Genomic DNA, 18190 nt, shown 5'->3' on the forward strand with positions numbered 1-18190 from the left:
AACCTCAGCAGGGAGCTTTCACACAGCCTAGGGGCAGATCTCAAGTAGAAGATAAGAGGATTATCTGTGAAAACCCCCTAGTGCTCAGCAGTAATATCTTTAATTGGCTCCCCAACAGTTAAAACTACACTATACAAGGATACAATATCCACTCAGGGTGTACCCTCATGCTAATGAGTATAAAACTGCCTTTGCAAAAATTCTAACAATGAGAAAATTAGGACAGTGAAAGAGGCCTGATCTAATCGACTCCATCTTGCTTCTAACCTCCAAGCTGTCCTGGTTTATTCCTGGGCATAGGCTGAACTAACTTTGGGAAGAATTTAGTTTATAGTTTAACTTTGAAGGAAAGATGGTAACAGCCCTTTCCTGAAACAAGCCTCCCTTCTTACCTAGGGACCAGTCTGCCTTTGTAGGGACTAATAAATTAGCTACAAGATTAGAAATTATGGCTTAGGAGTCCCCGCAGCCAAGGCTGCATGATTCTGGAACCTCCCCAAATTGTTCCTGGGGATAAAATCACTGTTGTAAAACATAAGATCAGTGTTTGGGATATTCTGCAGACCCTGTGTTCTGAAGCACCACAGGGTTGAGCCTGTGGTGAGCTGGTAATCTGGCTCAACCGGTTCTGTGATCCCACCTAGGAACATAAGACACCAAGAAAAACCCACTTGACCCCCTACAATTTCATCTCTGATCCAACCAATCAGCACTCCTCACTTCCCAACCCCCTAGCCACCAAATTATCCTTAAAAACTTCAATCCCAGAATTTTGGGGGGACACTGATTTGGGTAATAAAACTCAGGTCTTCCATATAGCCAGCTTTGTGTGAATTAAAAATTCTTTTTTTTTTTGAGACGGAGTCTCACTGGAGTGCAGTGGCACTATCTTGGCTCACTGCAAGCTCTGCCTCCCGGGTTCACGCCATTCTCCTGCCTCAGCCTCCCGAGTAGCTGAGATTACAGGCGCCTGCCACCACGCCCGGCTAATTTTGTGTATTTTTTAGTAGAGACGGGATTTCACTGTGTTAGCCAGGATGGTCTCGATCTCCTGACCTCGTGATCCGCCTGCCTCAGCCTCCCAAAGTGCTAGGATTACAGGCGTGAGCCACCGCGCCCGGCCTAAACATTCCTTATTGCAGTTCTCCTATCTTAATAAATTGGCTCTGTCTGGGCAACAGGCAAGAAGAACCCATTGGGTGGTTACAAGAGTGCGCCCAGGCTCAGAGGCTAAGTGCTTACAAATGCTTCTTGCTGCTGAAAAGTGAAAAGGACAAAAAGACAATAGGTATTATTTAGTGAAGGTGAAAAAATTTAAGAGCTGGCTGTTTGAGTAGGTTAAGTGGCCAAATTTGATAAATAAGGAAGATATAAATGTTCCCATGCTTGGGCCAATTCTCCTTGTGAAATTCTTAAAGACAGGAAGGCATAAACTACTCCTTTCACAATCATAACAAATTGTGACTATTACAACATACTCAATCACAAGAAGTACATGGCAAACTCTAAAAACTATGTTATTAGTGATTTGTATTCATTCAGTAGATACCTATTAAACACATACCATATAGTACAGTTGGTAATAAAGGTAGGACGGGTTGTCAGTGGGTGTTTAATACATAGTGATAAGCTATATTCAATTAAAAAAACCTTCAATTTGATTTCTTACGAAGTATACAGCTCTCCTAACTTCTAATTCTCCCTTTGAAAACAAGCGTTCATCGTTTGAAATAGCTCTGTCTGTCTCTACTACTGTTTACTGACATTTTCTACATTTTAGCATCAGACCAAGTTTTAGAAATTTTTATAACTTGATTATCTTCTCCTTCCACCAAGCTGCCAAATGACTCTTGTTTATTTTGCCTCTCAGTTTGTCCAGATAAAGTTTATGGCTCACACAAATCCAGCCAGGTAGATACCAGTAACTCCAAAGGGGGAAAGAGGTGAGTAAAAAAAAAAAGCTGGAAGTCTTTTAATGTTAACATTTTATTTAAACCAGTACAAGCACCATGCTTAACAAAAGACTGTCCAAAATAAACATGCAATATGAACTAGCAGAGACTGAAACCACAGCTTAAGGAGTTGTGCCAGTTGTTGGTTTTGTTAAACGATGACAGAGAACTGTTAAAATTCACAAGACTAAACCATTAATGTTTCAAGCCTCCTGAATGAGATTATCTTGGACCATCTAAATCAGTGTGAACTGCCCTGGCATGTTAATGATCTCAAACAATATTCAAGTAATTATATTTATATGAATCATACTCCAAAAAGCAATAAAATACAATTTGTATCACAACTTTACTGTATATGAGCACTGATTTGAAATGTCAAATGGCATAATAACAAATTTCTCAAGAACATTCAGCTTGGGACCATTGGTTTTAAGCAGTCTAGAAGATTACATTCTTCCAGAAATACAAAATAAGATTTGTCCAGAAATGTTTGAAACACATCCTCACAAAAGTTGTAATGGCTCAAACTCTATAAATTCCAGTATTATCAGTCTATTGAACAAATAGGGAAAGCAACCATAGTAAGAATACTTGAATTGATAGAATATGAGTTACTCTCTACTTCCACCAAATATCAGCATTTAAACTCTTATGAAAATATCTATTCATCACTAGTCCACATATGGATTAATGACATTGCTCAGGTTTTAAAAGCAGTCCAAACATTTTTTAAGTACATCTTCCTTAATATCTATATGGGTTGGGGGGAAACAGCCAAATTTAATTTGGCAATAAACTCCCCTAACTGGAAATTTTTAGCTAAAGTGTCAGACAAGGATACAGTTTATGGCTACATTTGACTCCTGAAAATAGGAGATAAAAACGGAGGGAAAAGTGCCGACACACATTTTGCCACACAGATTATTTAGTAATGACAGTAAAAAATTTAGCAACACACTCTTAAACAAGAGTATGTTTAACTGCACTAGGCATTTAGTAAACTTTTAGAACTAGACAATTTGAACATTTATTTTAGAAGTCAATTAAACAAAAACAGTCAACCAACTTTTTTCCTAATATAATTGCGTCAATACCAGAACAAAGTGATCACTATTCAAAACTCAAGACATTTTGGAATTTCAGCATAGTAACCTGAGAAGTTTTCTTCATATGTGTTTTTGTTGCCATGGAAACCACACTAAATAATACTGTGATTACCAGCTGGTTCTATTTTGACATTAGATGCTATGCAGAACTTATGCAGGGCCAACAATTTCAAAACTAACACTGACTTAGAAGACCATGAAGGAGGGTCCCAGGAAAAAAGCTGCTGCCAAAAAGGACTCAGATTTAAGGCTGAATGGGAATGGTTGTACCAGAAAGATAATGGAATGTAAAAACTGAAATTATGAAATCTGGAGTTATTATTTGGGAAATGGCAGAAAAAAAGACAGTAAATAGGAAACATACTTGAAAAGAACAATGCAAAATTTAGTAAGATGAAAGGGAAATCTATACAAATGTTTGAGAACACTTTAGAGCATGGGATTTGTAAATCTCCCCATAGGACAGATGGAATAAAAATGTCCTACTGATCCTCTAACCTCAATCTGTTGTCTTGCCAAAAACATGTTATTAATTAGGAGTCAGACAAGCTCAAAAAAGCATGGTTTATCACAGCTCTTTGCTCCTGTTAAAGAGAGTAGCGGAACTAAGAGTGCTAATGTATGGCAGGTCAATATTATCTGACATTATGGAGGACCTCCAAATTTAAAAATAAACAAAACTAAAACATGCAAGACAAAATAAGGAACTTCATTAAAAAATACATTCTTGCAGCACTAGTTTCTCTTATTGCTGCAAACCAGGTGAAACAAAACCTCATTTCCTTTATTCAAAAACATTTAAAACACTTTCCACTCACTTGGATTACATGTGCATTCCTACAGAATTATATGCATGTTATTCTCCAATATCAAAATACCTGTTTAAAGAATTTTTAAACTTCCTGGGTGAGTTTTCTCTTCTCTCTGGAAACTGGAATAAAGAATCTTTTCCCTCCAAGAACCAAAACAAACACCTACTCTAGCACTTCCTCATCTCCAACTTTCTATTGCTTCCTGACTTCTAAATTAGTGAAGCCAAACAGTGTTGGGAACAGAAGATGTTCTATTCAATATCGCAAAAATTCCAACTATCTTTACTTCTCACAGAAACCTCAAAAATAAAATGCAAAGAACATATGAATGGAAAACATGCCAAAATTTAAATTTTGCTAGTTTTGAGATGACTAAGATATTCTTAATATAAGAATACACTCACGAAGTTTGGTTAGTCTTTAGAGTCTCTAGACCTATTATCAAATTAATGTTTAATGATTACTTATGTATTTGTTTTTACAAGTATGCCAAATATCAGAATCCTTGCTTTATGCCAAGAGTACCATCATCTAATAAGACTGGTTTAGTTAACTATTCAGGCATCCAGTTCAGAATATCTTCCGACATTTAGGATATAAGATGTGATTGCTATTGAAGTGTTAATGTTATTAACTATGGCCAAAGTTTTAAGATTAATTTTTTCCTATGGCACAAAACTAATCACAAGTATACTCAAAATTATAACTCTCGACTGCCATATATTCACCAATGCAAGCAGATAGTTGGAATTTTTAAAATATGAAGTTGATTTTATTACAAATTTCAGATATACACATTAGAAAATTATTTTATTTGGACACTTTAAAAAAGTATTAATTTCACCAAATCTGGAATACTGGCAGTGTAAAAGTCTTAAACTAACTTTAAAGCTAACAAATCAAAGGCACAGTATTAACACATTTAAAATAATTAGTGTTCACAGGACATTAAGAGGTGCTTTATAAATAAAGTGTTATTAACCTAGATTTAAAACTGTCTAGAAATGACATAAAAGGAATGAAGCCCTTGATTATTACAACCCACCAATTTCTAAGACTAAGATGCTATAAGGAGAAAAGCTAACAGTCATAATTCTATCATAAAATCTAACTCCTGACCTTAAAAATGAGTGATTGATGAACATAGTTTCTAGACTTGATTAAAAAGATACAGGAAACCAAAGAAGATACAGAATTTATCAATGTACTTGTAATGCAGGTTACACTAAATTATTCATGGCTCAATACTGGGTCACTCAAGTCTTTGACCCCAAATGAATTTCAATGATTTGACAAGTGATAATATGCTATTTTCATAAATAAATTGCTAATATCCAGTATTTGTCAAAAGGAGGCAACTGTTGTCTCTCACAATCTAATATATCCACTTTCCAATGGTGTCTGTAAATAGTAACAAATTCTGAACCATAAGTTATAGAAATTAGTCACAAGAGTGCAAAAAATCCCTGGAGAAAAGTAGTCCACCTAACAATTACCAATATAAGGAAACACTTTACAAAGTTTCATTACTATGAAGATGATTTCCTCTTTGTTCAAATTTTGCACAAATGAAGAATTTTTCTTTACTGCAGGAAACAAACTGTAAGTAACAGTGCATTTTTAGGCATAAATAAGTATTTATGTCTGGTTCCAGTATGGTCAGGTTAATACATAAATACTTTAGAAACACAGAAGTTCACATTAGTGGAAAAATCCAAGTTTCTCACGTAACCATTCTTCAGTTAGGTCTTCAGTATTTCTGATTTCGAATACCTTTAAAAAAGAAAAAAAAAAACTTGGGTCATACTTTGACACTCCAAAAAAGAAAAAAAAGACAAATATTTGAGTTTTTTTTAAATGTATTTGAGTATTATATACCAAATTATTTTTGGTTACATATTTGAGTATTAAATACCAAATTCTGCTTCCTTTCATATTGTTCATGACTTAACCTATGTAAATCAGATATACCTTTTAGGTAGAACTTCACTTCTTTTAAATGCTAAGTACTCAGTTACCAAAGTACAGCAATCAAGACAACATGAAATCAAAACTCTCCCAAAAGCACAAATCTACAAATAGTCTAAAAGAGCAGTTCTGTAAATCTTATCTCCTAGAAGACATCCCAAGTATACACAACTAAAATCAATCTAGTTAGGAACTGAGGAACATACGCTGGTCTTCCGGAGTCTGAATGTCAAATGGAAATATCGGATGGAGATGGAGATCAGCCACAAATCTCTAGCAAGAATCTGAATCAGGCCCAGAAAGCATAATGGCTATAGAAAAGCAACGTATTACAGCAGAAAGGATGGAATTTGGAGCCAGATGTGAATCCTAAGTCCTAGACAGAGCTAAATCCTAGCTCTGTCTAAATTTACTGTTATGCAACCTTGAGCAAGTCATTCATCCACTGGGTCTGTTTTCCTATCTACAGAATATCTCACAGGGCTGTTGTAAGGATTCAGTGAGATTATCTGTAAAAGTAACTTGTAAACTGTAATGTCTCAACTTCAGCACTGTAGGGCATCCCCAGGATTAGAACAGACTTGAGGCTGTTAACAGCTCCTTCTTAACCGCCCAAACCATTAGAGCAACTCCAGTGTTCCTGTGTTACAAATTAGGAAAAAGTAATGTCTATAAAGCAGTGGTAACAATCGCCTGGGCTAAGGGGAAACAGCAGAGGGCACTTAAAGGCATTTCAGAGTTGATTAGTAAGCACCCAAGGGGAAAATACTGATGCTGTTCTTAAAATAAAACTTGAAAGGAAATACTGTCTAACAAAGTTTTAGCAATATAATATTCTATTTCAAAACCTTAACTGCATATACTTTTTCAATTCAAACTAATATGTGGAAGTTAAATAAAGTTTGAGAACCAAGTACCTCTCTTAACTTAAAAATACCATAAAATAGGGACATGTTAAATCTTAAAGCAAGTTCTCATATAAAACAGAATGTTCTAACTTTATTAATATTCTTAACAATTTTATATTTGGAAACAATACAATTAACTGCATAATACTGAATTCCAGCACAGAACTCGGTTCATTTTAGACAATGGTAAAGGGTTCCGAGAAACTTCAATGCTGACCTTTATCTATTAGAAATTATCTTATGGCAGAAAAAATAACTCTGAATAGATTTAATAGTTACAGTGGCTTTCTAAAACTGCCTATATTTTTAATGTGATTTCTTCCAATCAACTTATTCAAAAAATACACTTTGGTTCAAACGCTTCTATCTCATTCTATTTCCAGTTAACAAAAAGCTTTGGCTAACTTACTAATCTGGTCTACATAACTTCACCTGCATAAAAAATACTCCTTTAGACTATTTTAGCTATTCCTTTATAGTCTAAAGGAAAATATTGTCTCAACAAGTAAGTCAAATATAAATACCACCTTGGTTAGTTCAGCTGTCTGGACTAGCTTATTCTTACTTCCAGCATACATCATCTGTTGTTCAGGCTTACATCCTGGAAAAGAGAGATTAGTGTAGAAATGAGACACAGATTTTGAGAAAGTTATGGGTTATCATTATTTTTATTTTTTAAAATGACACATTTAGGATTTCCTTTGCTATTGAGTTTACAGAATACATATGGGTTGTATTTTGAGTCTTACATTGCACACTGCCTACAGAAAGAGACAGTTAAGTTATAAATAAACAAGAACAAGTCTACAGGTTGGCAAAAATAAAGATTCTAGACATTTGTAGATCCTGACTTCTAGAGCCTTGCAAATAATTAAAAACTTTCTGCACTATCTTAACTTTGACACTAAATATCAAGATCAATTTTATGGATGACTAAAATATACAAGGTTTTGGGATGCTAGTGGACCAGTAGGACAGGGAGATCTGCTCTGATAAAAGTTTCACTCTGCCGATATATTAAGTTAAAAATATACTGCAGTATATTTTGAGTGGGAAGTAAATTATACAAATTATAAAGTTTGGAGAATAGCTCAGTGAGTGCAGTTTTTATTGCAGGCCTGAACAGTGGTGATAGAAGTTCTGGTGATAATGAATTCCTTAAATATCAGTAACCCATTTTCATACCCAGTGTAAATTACTGTAGGACCATTCTCAAGATTATAAGCATATCACTGTTAACTACTATTTAAAAGAAACACAAATATATACAATTATATGTGAAGTTCACATTTTTATAAGATTAAAATATAAAAAGAAAATACTTCTGATATATTAAAATGTCATCACATTTCAAAATCCTTAAAATATATGTATGATTTGAGTCAACAATTACACATCTAGAAATTTACCCTGAGAAAATAAGTTCTAAGAGATGATGCTTCATTCTTTCTAGAGATGCATGCACACAGGCACATGGACACACACAGACACAGACCCTCCTCAATTTAGGTTATTCAACAATGTCCATCTTTAAAAACAGCATAAAATTTGTCCAGTATAAAATGGTTTAATTGGATCTAAGCCAAATATGTGTTATTTAAAGAAATTCACTTACCAACAGGACTGGAGAAAATAAAGCACAGAGGATATGAAACTCTTCCATCATCATGTTGATATTTATAACTATACACAATGAAGGTTTTTCTCAAGTTAAAGAAACTAAAGTTACTGCTCTCAGACAGGTATTTACCAACACCTGGGGAGCTACTGGGCTGCAAGTTTCTGTCCTATTCTTTTAGGCCACACCTTCATTATTATTTTTCCACAAAATTAAATGGGTCCCAAGGATAAGTTATAAAATCACATAATCTCTCAAAAAATTTAACTTTTTAAAGTACAAGTTTAATATAGATTATTTTATTCTCAATTTTTATTGTACACATGTTATAATAAAGGAAATAGTTTAAAAAAGAAAATTATTCATCCCACGCATAAACTAACTTTTCATTTTTCTTAGTCTAGTATACACATACATATTTTAATTTGGCTGTGATCATGACACAGAAGGATACTTTTAGATGTTTAACAAATGAGCTCACAAACAGGTCTGACCACTAAAGAAAATAAATCTTTTAAAGCACTAAGAAAAGGATATCGAGGTTGTCGTTCAGGTAGTTCATCTTTAAGTTCATCTGGTGAAATGCCCTGGCACCACAGAGAAAAACAACTTTTAAACATTTTCTTACCCATAAGTCCTTAAGAGATACACCAAGCACCCATTCTACTAACAGTTATAAATTTATTACCACGTTACAAAATAAAATTTTATCTTACTAAATTATACATAAACTCAGGTGACTAAATTCTCAATCCAATCAAAGCCTCCTTCTGCCCACTTGGTTTCGTTCCATTTATTAAGTAAATATGGGGCTGGGAGGCACAGATTCTATGCTTATGTTCCAGCTGTCAGGAAATACTGAATGACATAAGCTAGTATCTTAGTGGAAAGAAACAATGTCTGATTTCAGAAAAAAGAATTGAATTCTTTTTACTCTAGTTACTTAATTTGACAAACCAGATATTTAAATTGTAGCGTTTTAGGTTTTAAGTACTAGTCAAGCAACTTAGAAGCAAGTTACAAAGTTGACTCACTTCTTACTCAGTATACGACCCCAGCTTATACCACTTATTACACTGGACTTCACTAATGCTTTTAAACAAGGTAGTTAAATTAGCAACATAACATACTACACAATTAGCACATGCTTTTATGCATAATGAGCATGTATTTAAAGGAGGTTCAAGATTCGTTTTAGAAGCACATGTAACTAATATAGCATCTGTTGAAAAATAATTACTTAACTATAAAATTGTATTTAGTTCATTGAACAAACCTCAAGCTCCTCATCCAGTACCACCAGGCGTTTATCCTTGTCAATCTTCACTAAAATAAAAATCAAGTATGAGTAAGCTGGGATTCTAACGTGACCTTGATCTACCCAACCCACACAATCTCAGCCTTTTTTCGGACATCTAAAATTAAAACATCAAGAAACACAGGCATATAACTAATTCACAGTTTTAGTTTATGGTTTATTAGCTAGCTTTGCTTTTCAAGCAGTCAGCTTTTGAAAGCTTTTACCCATAATTCTCAGTAACTAATTTGCTTATTTAGCACTTGTTGTTAATTTCTTACATTTCCTGTGTATATGAAGAACTTTGTAACTCAAATGCAACTTCTAGATAATAAGAAAAAGCCTGAAAGGGTAACTGTAACTGAGATTGGTCCATATGCAACATGGTCAGAACTGCAAGGGAAAAAGTGCCTGATCAGGGATCAAAATAGAGAAACCTCAAAATTCCTGGCTTCTCCAAGGTCAGGATTTCATGGCACAGTATCATTATTCTGAGAAAGTGAATAACCAAATAGAAGTGATATCTACATTCAAATATATCTAATGTAATCCAAAGCTAAATCAAAATAAGTTCAGATACTCTATGCCTCTGTTCTTTCCTGTTAGTCTGGCAAAGTTGACCGTGTTTGGTTTTGCACCAATCTGATAGTAAATCTTGTGAAATATAATATAATCTCAAATAGTTTCAGCTTTTGCAGTAAAATGGTACTAACACACATTTTCACTTTTTTTTTTCACTTTTAAGAACCATATGTCGACACTGCAGTATTTATTTGTAATGAAATCAGAATTCATGACAAGTTGTCATGACCTCTGATTAAATCACATCTGCCAGATGCATCTCTGTTAAGCATGGTCTCTAGAGTTTTACATTTTCACCCCCTCATCCTTTCCTCATCTTTCTAAATCACTACCTACATATTAAATACTGCCTATGAATACAAGGGAAATCTGCATGTCAGATATAGCTCACAGTGGGAGAAGCAATATGCAAATCACTTTTTCCATTTTCAGAAGTCAGTGCCAGTGCCAGTTAAAAGTACTCTTCCTGAAACCAGAGTTCAAATCTACAACTGGAATAATGCCCAAAGTCACTATGCACACAATGCTGAACTTTGTCATTTTAGGTGTAGGCAAAGGTTTCTGTCTGAGAATGAATGGCCAGGCTATTTTTAGTCCTCCAAGAAGGATGGGTTGGATGGGTCACTGCAGATGAGAATCCTCATTACCCAAGGACCAAGACGACCGCCTTTTCCAGAGCTGTACAGGCAGCTGATAAAAGGACTATGGGGGAGGTGGGACAATCCACCTCTGTTCTGTGACATTAGAATTAGCTGTTACTTATTTTTTAAAGTGATCTAAAGGTGGTGGTGGGGAAATGAAACAGAGGAAGTAACATTGCTTTCCAAGGGTTCAGTTCATTCAATGTAGCTACAAGATTAAAAACAAATTAAGACCATGTAACTTTGAGGCAATCACTTTTAGCTTACTTATAATAGCAGCGTTGTTCGTTTCTTTGCGAAAACGAAACTTTCTCAGCTTTTCCACTAAATCTTCGGCAACATCACAAACAACCAAAGACTCACTCTATAAAAGAAAAAAAAACACATACAAAATGCCATGACTTCAATATATGTTAAAGTTATGAAACCTAATACTTTTATAATGCATACTGACATTCACAAATGTCAATTAAGTGAAAGCATTAAAGTAAATACATGAACACTTAAAAGAACTTTAAAATCAACCAACCTTTGGATCTACATTGCTTAATCCTATACATTTGTTAATCTCATATATGTAAGGTATACTTTAACTTTCTCTTTGGCTAATGAATGTCTCAAAAACCACACACATAATAATGTGCAATGTCATCAGAACTGGAGAGGAAGGGAAGAATATGGGGAAAGTCAAGAATCACTGTCTGCTGTTAGAAAGGAAGTCAAGCATACTATTTTTACACAGTGAAGAATAAGAAAATAATCTGATTATACTTAGAATAAATAAATTATTTTTTGTCCTCACAATTACAGGGGAAAAAAAAACAATACAAGTAACGAAAGTGTTAAAAACCCCATAAGAGTAAAAACCAATAATATTTTGGCCGGGCGTGGTGGCTCACGCTTGTAATCCCAGCACTTTGGGAGGCCGAGGCGGGCGGATCACGAGGTCAAGAGATCGAAACCATCTTGGCCAAAATGGTGAAACCCTGTCTCTACTAAAAATACAAAAATTAGCTGGGCATGGTGGTGCGTGCCTGTAGCCCCAGCTACTTGGGAGGCTGCGGCAGGAGAATGGCTTGAACCCGGGAGGTGAAGGTTGCAATGAGCCGAGATCGCACCATTGCACTCCAGCCTGGGCAACAAAGCCAGACTCTGTCTCAAAAAAAAAAAAAAGGAACCAATAATATTTTAATATTATAATTAAATGATTATAGAGATATAAAAAGGAGCTACTAAGAATGTGCAAAAGAAATAAAAGCAGAGACAAAAAGAAACACTGCAATTGATACCACAGAAATACAAAGAATCATTAGAGACTACTATGAACACTATAACAAAATGGAAAACCTGGAAGCAATGGATAAATTCTTGGACACACACAATCTACCAAGACTCAACCATGAAGAAATAGAAAACCTGAACAAACCAATAATGAGTAACGAGACTGAAACAGTAATAAAGTCTCTCATCAAAGAAAAACTCAGGATCTGACGGCTTCACTGCTGAATTCTACCAAAGATTTAAAACACCACTTCTACTCAAACTATTCAAAAAAATTGAAGGGGAGAACATACCTCCAAGCTCATTCTACAAGAACAGCATTACCCTGATACCACAACTAGACAAGTATACAACAAAAAAAAGAAAACTATAGGTCAATATTCTTGATGAACATAGATGCAAAAATCCTTAACAAAATACTAGAAAACCAGATGCAACAACACATTAAAAAGATCATTCACCGTGATCAAGTGGGATTATCCCAGGGATGTAAGAATGGTTCAACATGGGCAAATCAATAAATGTGATACATTACATTAACAGAATAACAAAAATCGTATCATTTCAAGAGATGCTGAAAAAACATTTGATAAAATTCAACATCCTTTCATGATAAAAACCCTCAACAAATTGGGTATAGAAAGAACACACCTCAAAACAATAAACGCCATATATGACAAACCCACAGCTGACAGCATACTAAATGGGGAAAAACTGAAAGCCTTTACTCTAAGTTCTGGAGTAAGACAAGGATGCCCAATTGTACCACTTTTATTCAACATAGTACTGGGAGTCCTAGCCAGAGCAGTTAGGGAAGAGAAAGAAATAAAAGACATCCAAGTTAGAAAAAAAGAAGTCAAATTATCCTTGTTTACGACAACATGATATTATATTTAGAAAAAGCTAAAGACTCCATTAAAAAAAAAAAACTGTTAGAGCTGATAAATGAATTCAGTAAAGTTTAGGATACAAAATCAACATACAAAAATCAGTAGCATTTATATACAACAACAGGAAACAATCTGAAAAAGAAATCAAGAAAGCAATCTCGCTTACAATAGCTATAAAAAATTTAGGAATAAATTTAACCAAAGAAGTGACAGATCTCTACAATGAAAATTGTAAAACACTGATGAAAGAAATTGAAGAGAACATAGAAAAATGGAAAGATTCCAAGCTCATGGATTACGAGACATAATATTGTTAAAATGTCCATACTAACCCAAAGTGATGTACAGATTCAATGTAATCCCCATCAAAATACCAACGACATGCTTAACAGCAACAGAGAAAAGATTCTAAAATTTGTAAGGAGTCACAAAAGACTGTGAATAGCCAAAGCAACCCTCAGCAAAAAGAACAAAGCTGGAGGCATCGTAGTACCTCAAAATATACTACAAAACAATAGTTACCAAAACAGCATGATCCTGGCATAAAACCACACACACAGGCCAATGAAACAAAATATAGAACCCAGAAGTAAATCCACACATTTATAGCCAACTCATTTTGGACAAAGATGCCAAAAACATACACTGGGGAAAGGACACTCTCTCCAATAAATGGTGCTGGGAAAACCAGATAGCTATATGCAGAATAAAACCAGACCCTGGGCCGGGCACAGTGGCTCACGCCTGTAATCCCAGTACTTTGGGAGGCTGAGGCGGGCAGATCATGAGGTCAGGAGTTCGAGACCAGCCTGGCTAACATGGTGAAACCCCGTCTCTACTAAAAATACAAAAATTAGCTGGGCATGGTGGCAAGCGCATATAAACCCAGCTACTCGAGAGGCTGAGGCAGGAGAATCGCTTGAACCCGGGAGGCGGAGGTTGCAGTGAGCCAAGACTGCACCACTGCACTCTAGCCTGGCGACAGAGCCAGACTCCATCTCAAAAACAAAAAAACAAAAACAAACAGACTCCAACTCTCAGCATACACAAAAATCAAATCAAAATGGATTAAAGACTTAAATGTAAGATCTGAAACCATACAACCACTAGAAGAAAACACTGGGCAATTGCTTCAGGACATTGGTCTGGGCAAAGATTTTTTTGAGTAAGACCTCAAAAGCACAGACAACTAAAGCAAAATAGACAAATGAGATCATATTAAGCTAAAAAGCTTCTGAGAGGACAGAAAACAATCAACGAGTGGAGAGACAATCTACAGAATGGGAGAAAATATCTGCAAATTCTCCACTCAACAAAGGATTAATAATCAGAATATACAAGGATCTCAAACAACTCAATAGCAAAAAATTCCAATTTAGTCCTAATAATAGTTAACATGTATCAGACCCTATGAGAGAGAAACACTGTTACATCCTTTACATAGATTCCTCTTTATGCTCAAAACAATCTCACGAAACAGATACTATTATTACTCCCATTTTGCAAGCAACTAACGTTTAGAGAGGTTAAGTATGTTTCCCCAATTACATAGCTAGTGGAGCCAGGATTCAACCCAGGCAGCCTATCTTAACTCACTCTCTCTCTCTTAACCACTACAAAGGAGGTGGTGACAGATTGGATATTGGGGGTGGGGGTGGGGTGTGAGTAAGCAAAAAAAAGGGTTACCAAGATAACTCCTAGACTTCTGGCTGGTATAACAGATTGTCTTGTATAACAGACAGAAGACCAGGTTTGAGGAGAAAGGGCATGAGTTCTACTTTGGACAAACTGAGGTGGCTTTGAGGAGACCAAGTGGAGGAAAAGCTTCCCAGAGTAATGGTAACTAAATATTGAAATATTAATATATAGATCTGGGGCCGGGCGCGGTAGCTCACGTCTGTAATCTCAACACTTTGGGAGGCCGGGGCAGGTGGATCACTTGAGGTCAGGAGATGGAGACCATCCTGGCGAACACAGTGAAACCCCGTCTCTACTAAAAATACAAAATTAGGGCTGGGCACGGTGGCTCACGCCTGTAATCCCAGCACTTTGGGAGGCCGAGGCCGGTGGATCACGAGGTCAGGAGACCGAGACCATCCTGGCTAACACGGTGAAACCCCGTCTGTACTAAAAATACAAAAACAAAATTAGCCGGGCGTGGTGGCGGGAGCCTGTAGTCCCAGCTACTCGGGAGGCTGAGGCGGGAGAACGAACGGCGTGAACCCGGGAGGCGGAGCTTGCAGTGAGCGGAGATCGCGCCACTGCACTCCAGCCTAGGCGACAGAGCGAGACTCCATCTCAAAACAAACAAACAAACAAAACAAAATTAGCCGGGCGTGGTGGCACACGCCTGTAATCCCAGCTACTTGGGAGGCTGAGGCAGGAGAACTGCTTGAACCTGGGAGGCGGAGGTTGCAGTGGGCCGAGATCGCGCCATTGCACTTCAGCCTGGGCAACAAGAGTGAAACTCCGTCTCAAAGAAAAAAAAGTACATACAGATCTGGATTGGATCTCAGAAGCAAGGTCTTCTGAGCTGTAAATTCACAAGTCATCTGAATATAGATGGTAACTGAAGCCATAGTTTAGGATAAAGAATACAGAATGGAAAATGAAGGATTAGGATGAAGCCTGGGACTCCTTCGAGCATTGTCCAGGGAAAGGAGAATAGTCTGCAAGGGAAACAGAAGGACCAATAGGAGAAGTAGGAGGAGCTCCGTATCCCAGAAGCTAAGGGGGAAGAACGAAGGAAGAGAATGCTTCAAAAACAAGAGTGTAACACTCTGGAATGCAGCTGAAAGGTCAGAGAAGATGAAAACTGAAAAGAATCCATTCGATTCGGTGACCATGACAAGATCTATTCGATGAAAGTGGGTTGAGAATTGAGTGGATGGGTCACAGAGAGCAGTGTTTTGTTGTTTCTAATGAAATTTACGCATATTTAAAAACCTAATGGGATGGATCCAAAAGATCCTTGATGGCGATTTATTTAATTCTCCACTTTATTTTTATGCTTGGGGTCCATCCCATGTAAGAACAGAAGCCATAGCCCCCAGAACCAACAAAACTAAAGCTATTGACAATTACTTTAAGGCCCAATGCCAAAGCTTTGGGTCGAAAGGTTTCCAACTGCCATAGGAAAGCAAAGATAAGGAGAAATCCTCTGTAGGAAGCTAGGGAAAGGAGCAGACAGAAAGAAGCTAAGGTGAGGCCGACAGAATTCAATCAGAATTCGAGTCCTCCCCCAAAACGCCGCCAGGTGGAAGATGCTCGGGGCCCACCAACTCCTGGAACCTGGCCACGGCCCTGGCAGGGAAAGCGGGATTTGGGGGAGCCCTCCGATAGAGCAGACCTCTTTCCCTCCAACCTACAGCTCAGAAGCTGAAGCCCTCCATCCAGAAGGGCCTGGCGAGGGGCCTCCCCAACCCCCCTGCTCGTGGCCGCACCCTAGTCCCATTGCCCGCTGGGCGGGTCCACCCCGGGCCCAGCTGGAAGATGCTGCCTGAGGCGCGCCGGCGGCGGCAGAGGCCAAGTACTCTGGCTGTGGGCACTGGCCAGCTGCTGGGGGCGGAAGCGGCCGCCGAGCCCTCCCGGGCGCTGCCCGCCGCCGCCGGCTCCGGAAACCGGGAAAACCCGGCTGGCCGGCTCGCCCAGCCCTCCGGCCCCCGCCCTCCTAGCGGCAACTCACCATTTTCCTTCCGGCCGTCAGCGGCCTGTCGCCTTCACTCGGGCGCCTTTAAGAATGGCACGGCGGCCGCCTCCCTTCCTGCCCCGGCGCCTGGCCCAGTCGCCCCCACCTATCAACGCGGCCTCAGCGGGCCGGCACGTGACGGCGGACGGCAAAAGGCGCGGCTCAAAATTAGGCAGAATGCGATCGCCTGATTTTTTTTTTTTTTTCTTTTCCCTGCGCCCTCTAGAGGAGGACGCTCTGCCTGGCTGCAAGTGAGAAACAAACCCAAGGTGCATACTTAAAAGTCATGCCAGTTCTCCGGACGTTTTTCACAGTCTTCAAGCTCTGAGAGCATGTTAATGGTGACATCAATGTTTTCAATGGTAAATGTGTGTACTGACCGCAGCCTACCTTCCAAATTTGATCTCCCTCAAATCTAGGCACACCTCCTTTCCTCCCACCCTCTCCAGAACCCCACCTCTGACCACGGCTGCCTTCCAGGACTTGGTTAATCAATCTCTCTCTCTTTCTCTCTCCCCCTCCCCCTTTCCCTCTCTCTCTCTTACACACATTTCTTCTCTCTCTCTCTCACACACACACACATTTCTTCTCTCTTCTCTCTCACACACACATTTCTTCTCTCTCTCTCGTCTCGCTCTGTTGCCCAGGCTGGAGTGCAGTGGCACGATTATAGCTCACAGCAGCCTCAAACTCCTGGGCTCAAGCAATCCTCCTACCTCAGCCTCCCCAGTAGCTGGGACTACAGCCGTGTGCCACCACACACCTGGCTAATTTTTAAATTTTTTTGTAGCGATAGAGTCTCCCTATATTGCCCAAGCTGGTCTTGAACTCCTGGCCACAAACAGTCTTCCTGAGCGCCTCCCAAAGCGCTGGGATCACAGGCGTCAGCCACCACGCCCAGCCTCTTTTCTCCATACAAGTTATTTATTGAAGTATGAATGAATGATGATTGGTGTTTCAATGAGCACTCTTACGGGCCACTGCCTAAGTAAACATCAAGGAGTCTCTGTACCAGATGCAGACTTAGTGGAACAAGTCCAGTTTTGAATGCATGAAGAAAGTGGTTTGGGAGAAGTAAAGTTTAGGCTCTAGGATTCGACAGGTACCTTCAATAAAACAAACTGCCTGGGGCAGTACCTCATTTTGTTATGACCATGGGTTCTTGGTTTCTCAATGCAAATTGACCTGAGGCCAAAAGAGTTTCTCCAGGCAAGGCTTCATTGGAGCTTATGCCGGAGCATAAGGGAGGCAGCATAAGAGAGTGAGAGAATTCCCTGACTGACTCTCCTAAAAGAGCACAACAAATTAGGGGTAGTTTATGCAGGTCGGCATTATCTGTTTGCCAGGGTTGTCTTGAGTAATGGGCCACCCGATGGTCTGGTTTGCGGCAACAAGGCTGTGAATCAATTGTTCAGCATTCCTCTCCAAGGTGGGACACTCTCAA

General features: G+C 38.3%; 1 protein-coding gene across 1 annotated transcript; it reads right to left on the minus strand.

The window, feature by feature from the left end:
- Positions 1-1970: 1970 nt before the first annotated feature.
- On the minus strand, positions 1971-16906 carry GMFB (glia maturation factor beta). Its single transcript, XM_054449144.2, has 7 exons — positions 16744-16906; positions 11155-11251; positions 9644-9693; positions 8905-8954; positions 8365-8447; positions 7277-7350; positions 1971-5646 (listed from the first exon to the last, which is right to left on the minus strand). Exons 1-7 carry the CDS (start codon positions 16744-16746, stop codon positions 5575-5577), a joined length of 429 nt encoding a protein of 142 aa, XP_054305119.1. The 5' UTR covers positions 16747-16906; the 3' UTR covers positions 1971-5574.
- Between the last annotated feature and the right edge of the window lie 1284 nt (positions 16907-18190).

The sequence above is a fragment of the Pongo pygmaeus genome, chromosome 15 (genome assembly GCF_028885625.2).
Source record: "Pongo pygmaeus isolate AG05252 chromosome 15, NHGRI_mPonPyg2-v2.0_pri, whole genome shotgun sequence".
Taxonomy (NCBI): Eukaryota; Metazoa; Chordata; class Mammalia; order Primates; family Hominidae; genus Pongo; species Pongo pygmaeus.